Source organism: Symphodus melops, assembly GCF_947650265.1.
Source record: "Symphodus melops genome assembly, chromosome: 16".
Classification (NCBI taxonomy): domain Eukaryota; kingdom Metazoa; phylum Chordata; class Actinopteri; order Labriformes; family Labridae; genus Symphodus; species Symphodus melops.
The window spans coordinates 12,683,903-12,699,126 of record NC_136706.1 but is presented as its reverse complement, the minus strand read 5'-3'; the positions used below and the strand labels follow the sequence as shown (position 1 = coordinate 12,699,126).

Here is a 15,224-nt window from a genome sequence, read left to right as displayed (position 1 = left end):
TGCTGTGAAAAAGCAACACGGTTTTGACTTTCACACCATCTGGGGGGGAAAAACAGTCCCCAAAAAACATGGCAGCCGTTATGATGCGGTGTTCAGTGTGAAGAAGAAGAAAAAAAATGAGTGAAGGGATTTGGGTCAGGTGTGTGTAAAGATTGGTCTGGGGACTTAGTTAGATAACAATCCTGTACAGCAGCGTTTGCAAAATAGGTTTACATGTATCAAAATACATTCATAGTTAATATCGAATGAGTAAGTAAATAACTAAACAGCTGTGGTGGCTAATGAATATACAAGTATTTGTATTCAGTGCCTAGGAGATATAAGGCTTTCATATATGTACACTCAACAAAAATATAAACGCAACACTTTTGTTTTTGCTCCCATTTGTCATGAGATGGACTCAAAGATCTAAAATTCATTCCAGATACACAATATTACCATTTCTCTCAAACATTGTTCACAAATCTGTCTAAATGTGTGATAGTGAGCACTTTTGCTTTGCTGAGATAATCCATCCCACCTCACAGGTGTGCCACATCAAGATGCTCATCAGACACCATGATTAGTGCATAGGTGTACCTTAGACTGTCCACAATAAAAGGCCACCCTGAAATGTGCAGTTTTTGCTTTATTGAGGGTCTGGGGACTCAGAACCAGTCAGTATCTGGTGTGACCACCATTTGCCTCATGCAGTGCAACACATCTTCTTCGCATAGAGTTTATCAGATTGTCAATTGTGGCCTGTGGAATGTTGGTCCACTCCTCTTCAATGGCTGTGCGAAGTTGCTGGATATTAGTGGGAACTGGTACGCGCTGTCGTATACGCCGGTCAAGCACATCCCAAACATGCTCAATGGGTGACATGTCCGGTGAGTATGCTGGCCATGCAAGAACTGGGACATTTTCAGCTTCCAAGAATTGTGTACAGATCCTTGCAACATGGGGCCGTGCATTATCTTGCTGAAACATGAGGTGATGTTCATGGATGTATGGCACAACAATGGGCCTCAGGATCTCATCACGGTATCTCTGTGCATTCAAAATGCCATCAATAAAATGCACCTGTGTTCTTCGTCCATAACAGATGCCTGCCCATACCATAACCCCACCACCACCATGGGCCACTCGATCCACAACATTGACATCAGCAAAGCGCTCACCCACACGACGCCACACACGCTGTCTGCCATCTGCCCTGAACAATGTAAACCGAGATTCATCCGTGAAGAGAACACCTCTCCAACGTGCCAGACGCCATCGAATGTGAGCATTTGCCCACTCAAGTCTGTTACGGCGACGATCTGGAGTCAGGTTAAGACCCCGATGAGGACGACGAGCATGCAGTTGAGCTTCCCTGAGACGGTTTCTGACAGTTTGTGCAGAAATTCTTTGGTTATGCAAACCAATTGTTTCAGCAGCTGTCTGAGTAGCTGGTCTCAGACGATCTTGGAGGTGAACCTGCTGGATGTGGAGGTCCTGGGCTGGTGTGGTTACACGTGGTCTGCGGTTGTGAGGCCGGTTGGATGTACTGCCATATTCTCTGAAACGCCTTTGGAGACGGCTTATGGTGGAGAAATGAACATTCAATGCCCGAGCAACAGATCTGGTTGACATTCCTGCTGTCAGCATGCCAATTGCACGCTCCCTCAATGCTTGCGCCATCTGTGGCATTTTGCTGTGAGACAAAACTGCACATTTCAGAGTGGCCTTTTATTGTGGGCAGTATAAGGTACACCTGTGCACTAATCATGGTGTCTGATGAGCATCTTGATGTGGCACACCTGTGAGGTGGGATGGATTATCTCAGCAAAGCAAAAGTGCTCACTATCACACATTTAGACAGATTTGTGAACAATGTTTGAGAGAAATGGTAATATTGTGTATCTGGAATGAATTTTAGATCTTTGAGTCCATCTCATGACAAATGGGAGCAAAAACAAAAGTGTTGCGTTTATATTTTTGTTGAGTGTATATTGGATTGGATTGAATTTGTGATTGAAACTTTATTATTTCCACATTATTTGAACCCTTAAATGTTTTAATGGGGAACACATTTAAGTATTCATATCATTTTATTTCTCCACAGTCTCACATGGCATCTTTGGTTTCTTTTGAAAAGTTGCAGTATCTGTTGGAATATCCTGAAATGTCTTTTTTTTTTTTTTTTTGATGAAACACAGCTTTGATCTGTGAGTTATCATTTTGAATTGGGCAAAAAAATACAGTTGTGACCACAGTCTTAACACAGTCACAAAAAGTATGAATTTAAGTATGTTCATTTTATTATTTTTTACTGATGACATATAGGGCTTTAGATCATTGCTTGCTGTGAGAATTGCTTAAGATGAATTAACCCCCTTTTCAGATTGCTTATTGCAAAAGTAGCGTAACTAAGCTCAGTTACCATGTCTCTGTACATTCATGATTATGATTTGGTGTTGTGGAAGCATAACACAACAAGAGCTTCACATAAACACAATCAGACATGCACAAACACAGTATGTGCTCCTTTTCTGCCTTCTGGAGGGTAAATATTGCAACTTAAAATGGCAGTCTGAATATGGCTTTAGATGAATAGTATAAAAGACAGTGTGTGGTGTGTTAGTTTGAACTTCTGTCTCATGTTCTTATTTGAGCAGATCAGTTGCCAAAGGTGAAATGTACCTCCTTTAACAGTCATGAGGTCATCTTCTTCTTTACTATTAAAAATGTGCCTCTGTCAGCACAAAGTGACACACTGATTCTTCGACGCTGCATTGGTCTGGATAAGTACAGTGTATTAAGTGACTAATTCCCCACTCCAATACCGAGAGCTGGCCACATACTGACAAGTCAAGGTGCTCTGTGTGAGTTATGAGTTCATGTCAACCTCTGTCATGAGCCGCAGTGCACCGGCCAAACCATCCATCGAAAACAGCCTTACTAACCCAGGGGTATTCACTTCGACGTGGCGCTACCAACCTAAATAAGCAAAAGATCCAAAAGGCAAACCTAAATTGTCTGTGAAAAGAGTCTAACATTTCAAAGTACAGTAACCGTTAGAGCCTGTCAACCACACTGGCAATTACACCACCGCAAATATTTAAATTTGTGGTTGTGGAGTGCAGTTTGAAGGGAGCCATGATGTGCTGAGCAGCTTAGGGGGGCTGAGACTGAAACATGAATGTGTTCAAGTTCAGTCGGGGGAGGGGGGACAACATTTAGTGAGAGCCTGCAGAAACGGAGCCCTCAGCCTTGAGCGATGTGTAAACACATCATTTCATTAATGTCAGGAGTGCCAGTGTATGGCAGAGATTATAAAGGGAACACGGGCTCAGGTTGTATACATGGATTAGGTTACTGTACCTTTGGAGTGCAGCAATAACCGCTTCCATATGCCTGTCTTAACGTATGGTGCTTTCATACATCATCATTTACGCTGAGTGATGGCCGTGGTATTTCAGACAAGCAGATGGGGGGGAAAAGACAAATTTTGAGGAGGTATTTACTTACAGAACGGTTAAGTATAGCGAGGCATGACAGTGCCCTTAACTCAGAGCGGGTTCAGAGAGGGCAGCAGTTTAGTTATGCCTGAAAACAAATGTTCATATTTCTACCCTCATGAATGCAACTTGACCATTTTTTAAGCCTTTATTTAGCGATAGGACTGTGGATAGAATCATACATCAGAGAGTGAGAGAAGAGAGAGTGGGATGTGGCATGTAATAAAAGAGCCACATGTCGGATTCAAACCTGGGTCACTTGCTTGGGGGACCACAGTCTCCGTTCTAACCACTGGACTACCTGCCCCCGACTTAAGCATGTTATATGAAGTTGTTGTCAAAGTTAGTCTTCCACAATGCTGCAGGCTTGCTGACTTTCAAGCATAGTGTGTTGTATGGTATTTAAAATGTGCAACCAAAAATAATAAATCCAGGCAGAAAGAACATTTAGGTAAAAAAAAAAAAAAAAAAAAAGCTGAAAGCAAGGAAGAAAACTACAGGAAGAACTTTATATATGAAGTTATTTGTATCCTGTAGACTCTCTAAAAGACTGATCATGTGTATGGCTAATGCACCCTGTTCTCAATATGTGCTATAAAACGTCTTAAAAACTGTGCACCTGTACATGTTTTGTATTTCTCCAGTACATTTTGTATATTTAGAGATCTTACTCATGTATGTAAGCAAAACAGCTAAATAGCGTTTTTTGTATTTATTCCATTATCCTTTACATTCCTCATCACTGCACTTTGCCTTATTTTATAACTGTGAACATGGAGAGCCTTGTAAACTGGAGCTCAAATCCTTGTTAAGTACACACACTTGGCCAATAAAGCTGATTGTGCGTCTGATTCTAAAATCAAACAAACCACTGGGTGGTCATCGTGGGTGTGCGCTCCACTTTGCTCTTATCATCGCCTTGTCTTTATCTTGCTCTTGGTTCATGTCTGAGTCCTCTCTGCCCCGTGTAAAGAAGCAAAAATGAAGCCAGATATTAGACAGCACAAAACCAAACTGAGGTCTTGGTGCAGGAGAGGATCGAGAAAGAGAGAAAGTGTACATCGAAAAAAAGCAGCCCAGTCTCACAGTTTTGCGAACAAATAACACGACATTGTAATGTCGTGCAATGCATACTCCAAAGTGCAATTTTGCGTGCATATGATACGCCAATCCCTAACGTTTGTCAGGAGGAGTCAAGGGGTTACCCATAGACAACTAACAGTCTGAAGAAGAGCTGTGCTCGAAACGTCACTCACTCACGGGATGTGCTCGTAATAAATGCACAAAAAATGGGAGCAAGTGTGCGGTCTCCTTTTATTCACCCATAGACAACTATTCTAATCTCTCCCAATCCCATTTCCTAACCTTAACCAGTCAATATGTGTTGCAAGGCGTGTCATATGCACGCAAAATTGCAATTTGGCGTATGCATTGCACAACATTACAATGATGCGTTATTTGCAAACTGTGAGACTGGGTTGGAAAAAAGAGAGTCTTCCTCGGCTGACCAGTTTGTTTGACGTTTGCTTATTCAAACACTACCATCAACAGATTTCTAAGAGGAAAAAAAGTTTTTGCATTAAGAACTCAGATGTAAAAAAAATTAAAAAATTAAAAAAATCATTCTCAAAAACTTTCTGGTGAGTCTTGACTCAATTACAGCACAGCCGTTGAAAAATCTCCCAAATAGTCCATAAACAAAGCACCTTCAAGTGCAGGTGTCTTCAACCTTCTTGTATCTGAGAGCTAGTGTGAAAACAAATGAAAGCGGTTGAGAGCTACAAACATCACTAACCATGTTAATCTACATTCTGTGTCACGTTTCAAAGTCACCATGGACATTAGTGGGGTTTTTTTGACAAGCGAAAGAAACACTTGTCCCACAGTTAAGGCACAAACACTCCTCTTCCCCACTGCCTGTGGAAATAGCAAGTTTTCTTCTCCTCCTTTTCTTTTTGGCATGGCCATCTCCGTTTTACGTCGTTAATCTGGATAAATAGACAAGACTAATAGTACTGATCTCCTCACTTTAGCACAGCTACAGTTCAGCGTAGATGTCCCAGCGTGTCTCATGAGGTTGCTGCTACATGGTTGTGTGTTAGGTTAGATTAAGACGTCGACAGACTTCACAGGAGCATCACCTGTTTTTTTAGCAGCTGATCCATCTATCTTATTATTTCATCATGGAGGGGAAATCAGTGCGTTTAATACATTTGATTGAATTGAAGTGGGAAGGCTTTCAAGGTGCTTTTATTGATTTTAGATGTTTTTGGGAAACAGTCTGTGAACCTCTCGATGAGCTACTGAAAATCTGACGTGTTGGACGGCCTGTACCATATTTCTTGAAACCCCAGATAGATGTCTGTAAGTATTCTCAAATATTATTGTTGTGGAAAAGTGACATGTACTTACCTAAAGGCAACTGGATTTGTTCTTTTTTATGTCTGTAACTTCTTGGATTAATAAAAATACCATGAAAAGAATCAAGATACAACGCTTAACCAAATTATGGCCAAGATAAGTGCAGACACTTACTGAAAGCAAAGACAAAATTGAGTGCTTGTAATGTTAGTGTGTGTATGTGAGCGTGCCGTAAACACATGAGAAATCATTTATGGTTAGAAAAACTTTCGCTCTGGTTTGGCAGCCTGTGACTGTCAACCATTAATGCTTTCTGCATAAACAATTTCCAAAACCACAAAGAACTCACCAAATATTTCCTCCCCGAAGACACAGATAACAAAAGAAAAGCAGCCAGTTATCCACTTTCCTGCACTTCTCTTCCACTTTTTTATCACAACACCATATTATTGCGAAAGTGTGGAGTCAGCGTCATCATTTTTGTGCTTGTTGGGTTAGTTTTAAGTTATGCGACTGAAGATGGAGACTGTATATCGCCTCGAAGACTTTCGTTTTACTGCATCCGTAACAAAAAGAAAAACATCTTAAAAAAGGATGATTCAGGTTTGTTGTAGTTGTTTGTTTTATTTAGTCTGGTAACTACAGATCAATATCCACCTTTGTGCAAGCAACCTCATGCCCACAAAGCCCACCCAGAACAAAGGTATCATGTCTGATGACCATCTAAGACTTAAGGCTGATGTTTCGATGGCCCTGTCATGTCAGTTTGTCCTGTACAACATCAGACTGTCACAGCATGCTCCACAGCTCCTGGTAAGGCTCTTGTGATGTTACACATTGACCGTTGCAATTCCTTAGTGGAAGGTCTTCCAAACACACATCGAAACTCCGCAGATGATCCAAAATGCAGATACGCGACTGGTCCTCAACCTAAAGAGCAGGTCAGTCCGCTGTTTATCTCAATCCACTGGCTCCCAGTTACTGCTCGCATCAAAAACTCTGCTGCTCCGTTACAAAACAGCCACAAAACAAGGGCTCCTCCTTCCCTAAACTCTCTCATCCAGGTCTACATTCCCTCCCGCTCTCTACGTTCTGCCAATGAAAGGCGTCTGATCCGACCGTCACAACAAGGCCCGAGCTCGACTTTTCTCGTCCACTGTTTTCAATTGGACTAAAAGTGGTTTGTTTGCAATGACGTTGTTTCCTGCTCTCTAGATCCCTGCCTGTGTTGTACTACTCCTGGAGGGTCATCGCTGTGGGCAAAAGCGTCTGCTAAATGAATTGTACAAGTTAACAGTATTTTCCTTTTGATACAAATAGATTTCTACCCTGACAAAGAAACATGAATGAAGCTTCCCTCCAACGCTAAATAAACACAATATCTGAACAGTTTTATGCGAAAACTCCTGCGATATCGTCACATGACTGAGCACAATCTGCAACCAACATATTGTCATGTATAAACAGTTTTGTTAACGTGTTGTGGCAATTAGGCTTCTTAGAGGTAAAAATGAAAAACCCTCAACAATTTTCCAAATAGGTCAGTCAGGAATCTGTGGGCTAACCCCTGCAGGGTAACAGGATCATTACTGGGGATGGGAAATATGCTCAACATGTGATTACAAGGCTTATTCCTCTGGATCACATATTGAGTCGAATCGGATGAACCAATCAATTAATCATTCCATTTTGGTTTATATAGCCCTAAATCAACTCATTATACTATAATAATATAATAAAGAGTATAGCTTAGCTTAGCTTGTTCTGTATTCAAAATGAGCCAGCACTGGTCCACTATCAACAAGCCCTCTGTAACAGTGGCAAAGAAACACTCTTTCAAACAGGCCATAACCAAAAGAATGAGAACATTTTCACAAGACATACCATCATAACAAAGGGGTCGGTTTGCTTTCAGCGCTTCTGGTCCCACTGATAGTTCAGCAAAAACTATAATTTTTTTTGTTTGTTTAACACAACAGCGTGTTTGATAACATTTACGTGATGACTGTGGAAACTGATAAGAACGTTTTAAAGTCCGATTGTAACACTGAAGTTGAGTACGCCTGATATAATGGACCCCATTGTAGAGAGAGAGAGAAAGAGATTGAGAGAGTGTGTGTGTGTGTGTGTGTGTGTGTGTGTGTGTGTGTGTGTGTGTGTGTCCTGACCCCTCCAGGGATAATTAAGGACACATTTTACCCAGGTCTGTCTTAGCTATTGCTTGGGGGCTGGAAAGAATGTGGTTAAATGTGTGTATATGTGAGAACATATATATTGAGTGTGTGTGTGTGTGTGTGTGTGTGTGTGTGTGTGTGTGTGTGTGTGTGTGTGTGTGTGTGTGTGTTCTGGCCTGGGAACATGTGAAGGCACCTTAATGTGCCCCATCCCGTTTCTTGTACTCTACGACCCAACCTGCCCTCTATATGTCTACAACTAGAGCTTCTGGGCTGATTGCCCATATCACTTTCACTCACCAGCTTTCTCTCGCTCTCGCTCTCTCTCTCACACACACACACACACACACATGCACACACTCATACACACATTGAGGCGCACACCTTTCATGACCAAGCCCTTGTAAAGGCACCTCCTCTGGGATACACCGTGAAATGTACTCCTTGTTAGAGGTCCAGTGTGTGTGTGTGTGTGTGTGTGTGTGTGTGTGTGTGTGTGTGTGTGTGTGTGTGTGTGTGTGTGTGTGTGTGTGTGTCTGTGCGTGTGTGTGTGTGTGTGTGTGTGTGTGTGCCTGTGTGCCGTCTCTGCTTTAACTCAGCTGTTTCCTGCCAGCTAGGAGACCAACAAACTGTGAAGGCCTCTCTTTTTCTGCTTCGATTTTCGCTGCCTCCTGCGTCTGAATAACCAGAGACCCGTTGGACGTGGACATTTCTAACGATGTCATCACAAGGAAAATCTGACTGTGAATTGTTGTCAGTAGAATTTGAGCCTCTCTGCTCCATACATATCCTGTAATGAACTAAATCAAATTTTGGGCGCACAGATTCTTTCCAAAGGGTATGAACCCCTCACTATAAAAATATCATAAACTTTAAGGGGGCTTTTATGGTTTCCGTGGTCATAAATTCACTTAACTTAAAAGTCCATTCTGTGCTTTTTTTTGTTTTGAAAGCTTACAAAAAAGTTCTGTGTAAATAGCTGAAGTAGATTTTAATTGACCTTTTTTTATGTAATGATGTGATTTATGTCAACTTTTTCTCTGTATGTTTTCTTTTTGGTAACTGGGCTAGTGCTTCCACTTTATTTTCTTATTTTAACTCGTCCACTAAAGTTATTGTGCACTTAAAGTGTGAAAATAAATGTATTTTTTTTTTTGGGTCAATAAGCTCTAAATGTACAGTATGGTATCTGTAAATAGTATAAATGAGTTAACACAGGCAAATCAATGAGCTGATGAGCAGAAACAACAAGCTGATTGGCAAGTTTCACTGTGGATTGTAATTTAAAGGCAGTGTGAGGACGTTTTTTTTGTTTTTATATAAAATTAATGCAGCCATTTAAGTACATGCACAGAGTACATTCTGTGCCCCGTGCAACAGTAACAGTATATAAACGTCTGTCCCCCTCCCATTGGCTCAAAGTGACTTCTCCGGAGAATATCCTGTTGCATTCTCACATCACTCGGATTTAATGCTGAAGAACTATGAGGGGACTGGCAGGAGAAACTCCATGTGAAAAAACTCAGCTGTTTGTGTTCACATATACAGCTCCTTCACGAAATATCAGGAGTATTTCAGGAGTTTTCTGCAAGTGCGAAAGCCCTCACTTTCCAGATAACCTGAGTGAAGAGTTACAAAGTAAGCGTTTCACCTTCGTTTAGGTGAGAACAATGCTTTGATCAAACAACCACGGGATGGAAAAAACCAATATGACTCCAACTGAACAAAGATGGTCTCCACTAGACACATACCATCCAGCTAAGAAACATCAACACACACACCTTTAAAATCCTCGCTACTGTTATCTGCTCTTTTTATCATCCCCCATTTAAAGGCAAACATCTTATCAGGTGGGTGCCTCTTATGAGGATGCAGCATAGTTATTGAGGAGTTCAAATTATTGAACTGATATGTTTAAACTATGGGAAAGGATCAAGGAGTGCCAAATGTCTGTTTCTGGTTAGGCTTGAGCTGATAAAAAAAAAAAAGATTTATTGAGCCTCTGCTTTAGAAAGACCAACCCCAGCTCTGTTTTATTTGGCCTCTTAGCTGATAAAGCTGTAGATCAGTGGCTCAGTCGAGTCTAGTTAACTCAGCCGACCCCCTAAGTTGAAGGGCTGCTTATTAACACCCGCTCCCCACACATAGAATCAACAAATATTTGAAGGAGGAATAGACAGTTTAGAAAAAATGTTTTGTTTTTTCTCCTCTGCTACATGATTTAGTTAAGCTGCTGGGGCTAAGATGCTGTCTATCTCTTCTCTCTTCCCTCTGCAGGTGTGCTCTCCAAACAAAGTGAGAAATTAAAATTGTGTTGTTGCCATGATCAATGAAACCTTCCTGAGCAAATGCATGGCCTGAGACAAATAAAGAAGACCACAAAGTTACAAAGATGACATCTAATGGAGAAGAAACCGCCACACAGTGTGACATCACAAGCTCAAAAGCTCTCCTGTTTGTGTGGCCAAAACGCACAGAAAAACCTCTGTTTCCAAAAAATACCCGCCACGTGTGGACTATGCCAACGTTTTGATCAGCCTTGAGCCAGAACAGTAGCACCTTTTGAGTAGATTCAAAAAAACATCTGGAGACACCGACCTGCTCCAAAGGCGAAGAAGAAGCTCTTGTCAGGATGATCCTCCAGCAGCGCTTTCACCCTCTTCCCCATCCTCTCATTCCTCTTGTAGATGAGTTCCTGTCGGAAGTAGCTGTCGATTTCCTGGGCAGTCACCTGCTCACTGGGTGGCAGCGTCACATTGTTGAAGTTAGGGACCTGTAAGGAGGGGTGATGGTTAAGTCATACCGTCAAAGTGAAAAAGAAAAGGAGACAATATTTATTTTGTGTTTGTCTTCCAGTGGTCTCTTTTAAATTTCAGAAGACGCTTTCCGAACAAAATTCACAGAAGTTTTTCCATCTCTTCCAAAAACCAACATTTTGAAAGTAAAGGTGACAGCGAAAGCTTATGTGCGGAGGGAACTCCAAGAAGGGGAAACATAAGCTAAGGTTGATGGAAAGATGAAGACGCACAGAGTCAGAATAAGAAAGAACCCAAGCACTTAGTTGGTAATTGTAGAAGAGAAGTCCTCTCCAGAAGAGGGTATAGAAGAATTGTCAGGAGTAAAAGGTCAGAGGTTTAGGGCTGAAGGTAATAGGTCGAAGGGTCATGTCACTGGGACACTCCCAAGGGTCAAGGGGTCAAGATAACTCTTACCTAATTAATTATACAGTGAATGTTGTTAAAGACCTCTGTTCCATAAGCTAGATACCATATGATAAGATTAAACTGACCTGGGAGGTGTCGTGATTAAAGATGATGGAGTTCAGATCTCCACAGTTGTAGTGTCGGATGAGGTCCTCAGTGGTGTATGGAACTTGTAGGCTTCCTGCCCGCAAAGACTCCTGCTGTAGTAACGTCTGGTTCAGGGCAAAGATCACCTAGAATGAGACAATGACATTTAATTATTCTCATCAGGACGAGACTTTCTGGCAGCCTCATCATTTTACTGATTAAGCAAAGGGAAAAGTCAGTGACGCGTGAGGAAAAATAGTTTAATGATGGATTTCAATGAAATTTATTGCATTTTGTTTAGACTTTAATAAATGGATTGAGAAGTTTGACATTGAAAGTTTACCTAATTTCAGAGGTTGTATTGGAATTAATTTAAATGAAGCACAAGATAACTTTCAGCTACCCTCTGTTTAACATTTTTAGTGGTGGAAAATGTGTTTTTTATTTATTTGGAATTTGGTCATCAGAAGGATACATCCTCTGATGACCGTGAGTATCTAACTTATGTTGTTCAAACAAATCTAGCAGACGTTGAGATATTTCAGAGGAAAATTCAACAGTTCATTAAGAAGATGCTTTTAACCAAAGCGACACACGTCAAAGAGTTAATACAATACAAGCAATGGCCAGGAGACCAGGAGGACACAGACACACCAGTGCTGTTGTAGATGCAGAGCACTTTTAATATAGTAATGTCATCAACAAGTACATAGACAGCTGTTCTTGGATGTTTCCACCAACATAAAAATGTGTTTATAAAAGAGCTGGGTCTTCAGCTTTTTCTTAAAGGTGTAAAGGTAATCTGGAGATCGTATGGAGTTTTTTTTTTTTTTTTACTTTGTAAGCCAGCAGCAGGGTTTTAAATTTGATGTGAGCATTAACTGGGGGTCAGTGTCGGGAGATGTACAACAGAGTGACGTGTGCTGTAAAGACCTTGACCAACTGTTGTGCTTAATTAAAAACCTTGCGTCTTCATCGTCGATAAGATATCAACCTCTGAGGATCATGCGTCTTTACCAGTTTTTTTGTTGTCATTTAATATAGAAGATAATTGACAGGATAAATGAAACGGTTAGCCTGCTCGTGACGCTACCGGAGCAGGTCCCCTGCTTTGAGGAGGCTCACTGCCACAGTCATCATCCAGGGGGACAAAGTGGCAAAAACAAGCTGGTGAGGAAGGCATGCTCTGTAATTGGTCAAAATCGGGACACTTTGGAGACAGTGGCTGAGAGGAGGATGAAAGACAAAATCATAGCCGTCTTATAACTCCCCTCACCCTCTCCATGAGGAGCTGTGGCAGACGTGAAGCTCTTCAAGCCAACGCTTCATTCCAGCCAAGTGCAAAGCAGAGCATTTTAGGTGCTACTTTGTTAAACTGGGACACAACTGACAATCCACTGTGTCAAGAAATTCATCCTATAGCTTCTGGGTTGGTCCAGTCTGGACATGAGGATAAGCCAACACTATGGCAAACTCCTTAAAGCCACACTGTCAGCATTTCCTAAAAAAAATTATATAATCTTTTTTGAATCTTTTTTTTCTTTTTAACATAACTTATTGAGCGATATAATCTAAAAGGAAATGATCTAAAACCCACTGAAATTAGATTAATGACAGGATTAAAGCAAAAGGGGCAGGTTGGGTTTTTCCTGGCTAAACTCTCCTTGCTCTGTTGCTGAGGTTCAACTATTGTGCAAGCATGAAATCAGTCAGTGTTTAGTGACAGGGCCCTGGTGAGCCTTCCGCCTGTGATCAGAGCCGTGGGGACACACATATGCATACATGCACACAAATACAGATAAACACACTGGAGGTCCTACGGTCTACTCACAGCAGGAGGCACACAGGAACCGCCACTCACCTCAGCACATGGACTCTCTCTGATCTATCAACCATACACACACTGACAAACAAAAAAACACACCTTTCACCCTGTCAGCCATTCATGTTGATTCCAATAAAGGAGACTTTGTATGGTTTGTTTCTGAAAGGGAACAATAAGTGACAGAATAGATGTGTTCTGTCAGCTGTGGAAAAATGTTTATTTCCCAATCTTTGTTAAACTAATTCGTTGTTAATAAGCATGCACCCTGTTTTTCTACATGTCCTGTTTTCTAAGGTGCTCTGATGACACTTTTCCCTCCCGGTCGGCCCATTGTGGGAGCCTCAGGATAGCAGAGGAGAGAAGGAGAGGAGGGCAGCATGGAGCAGATGCCTTCTTGTCAGGGGACAAAGAAGCTCTCCGTCAGCCTCTCTCTTCTCCTCTCCTCCGCGCTCCCTTCCAGCTTTCATCGGCCGCGCATCAAAGTGGCGCTCTGCATATGAAAAGAGGCCCGTCTTTATGCCGCGCAAATTAGCCTATCGCCGCTCCACCCTGACTCATTTCACAAAAAACACCCTCACATCTGTGCCACGTCCGTGAAGGAAGGCCCTCATCTGCAGGGTCTCCCCTTTTCTTCAGCTCTCTCTTCTCCTCTTTCTCTGCTCTGCCGTGCCTTTCAGCCCCTTAAATTATGGCTGTGAAGGGAGGGAGGGAGAGAGGGGAGAAAAGAGAGAGGGGGAGGATCAGTCATAGCAAGAGAAAAAGTGGTAGATTTGAGAAAGGGAAGGAATGGACAGGAAGAAAACACAGGGAAGAAAGTGAGCAAGGATACAGAAAACAGACCGGAGTGTAAGAAAGAAACTCTTAATGAATGATTTATTTCTCGCCGCTATGATCCTCCACTTCTGCGAGTGCACTCTGGGTCAGTGGGTGCATTTTCCCACTCAGCTCCTTTCATCAGGTTCCCCCCTGTTTCTTCTTCTACTCCACGGCTGCCCTCCATCCCGCCCCTCCAGCACAAACACACAGTCACACAGACACACCCCTCGCTGACATCAAAGCAAGCGGAGCCAATGAAAGTCAATAATTGTCCTTTGTCATGGAAATGTCCCCTCTTGTTGGGATGAAGTGGGGTGGGTGTGTGCATCCAGAGCAAACATCATCACAGGCAGATTTCCCACATGTGGAGATTTGAAGTGTTCGGCAGCTCAGATGAAAAAAACTCTCGCTGTTCTGGCTCTGACATGTTGGCTTGGATTAGGATTTGCATGAAAAGTGGTCAGAACGCTCGGTATAACGGCTTCAAATAGAGGTTACGATGATGACAATTATAAAATGTTCGATGACTTTCCAGCTGTTGTAAAAATCCTTAAACTGTTCAGAATAAAAAATGAACAAGAGGGATGGTTGCGATCGTTTTATGAATGCAACTACAGAAGCATAAAATGAGTCTTTGTACTGTCCCTTTAAATCATTGTGAAAAATCTCATGAAGTTGATCACATGATTGACCAATCAACAGTTTGTGCATCGATGCAGATGTTATATAATCAGAATCAGTGGAGTTGCAAATGTCTGCCCTTTTCTACGGTTGGTGAGAGGAATGATTCTGATTGGCTGTTCTTCAGCTCTCGACACAGGTTTGGGAAAGCACGAGCCTGCAGTATGCTTTCACCCACTTAGTGCGGTTTTTCCTTATTTGTCGTCTCTGCCTTTTATTTTATTTTTCCACTAAAAAAACCAAGGGTTGACAACACCAGTGTGATGTTCAACTTTAAATCAGACATTACTTTGGATTAGCAGGCTACTTATAATATAAGTGGGAACCGACAAGTGGTGTGAAAATGGTCTTCTCGTATCGCAACAACGAACTACCGCCGACTGCTGACATGGAGAGTTATTTCCTCTCACGTATCTGTATATGGCGTTGGGCGGTCGACTCCAGTCTTTTACGGTGTGTTCAAGTGCAATTTTTTGGCCAAGGCAGTCCAGGCCTTTAAAGTCAAATTACATGATGCAAGGCATGTTCCAAATAAAATAAATAAATAAATAAACATGGACGAAATAAAACTCTAAACACTGCCAGAAAAACATTT

General features: G+C 41.9%; 1 protein-coding gene across 1 annotated transcript in view; it reads right to left on the bottom strand.

Annotated features, from left to right (window-relative positions):
- Nucleotides 1-15,224, bottom strand: part of trabd2a (TraB domain containing 2A) — a 57,723-nt gene that overhangs the window by 20,902 nt on the left and 21,597 nt on the right. The window contains exons 3-4 of the mRNA XM_079365162.1: nucleotides 11,307-11,453; nucleotides 10,616-10,790 (exon numbers count right to left, since the gene is read on the bottom strand). Of these exons, the coding sequence (XP_079221288.1) occupies nucleotides 10,616-10,790; nucleotides 11,307-11,453 (322 nt within the window). The remainder of the gene's footprint in view (nucleotides 1-10,615; nucleotides 10,791-11,306; nucleotides 11,454-15,224) is intronic.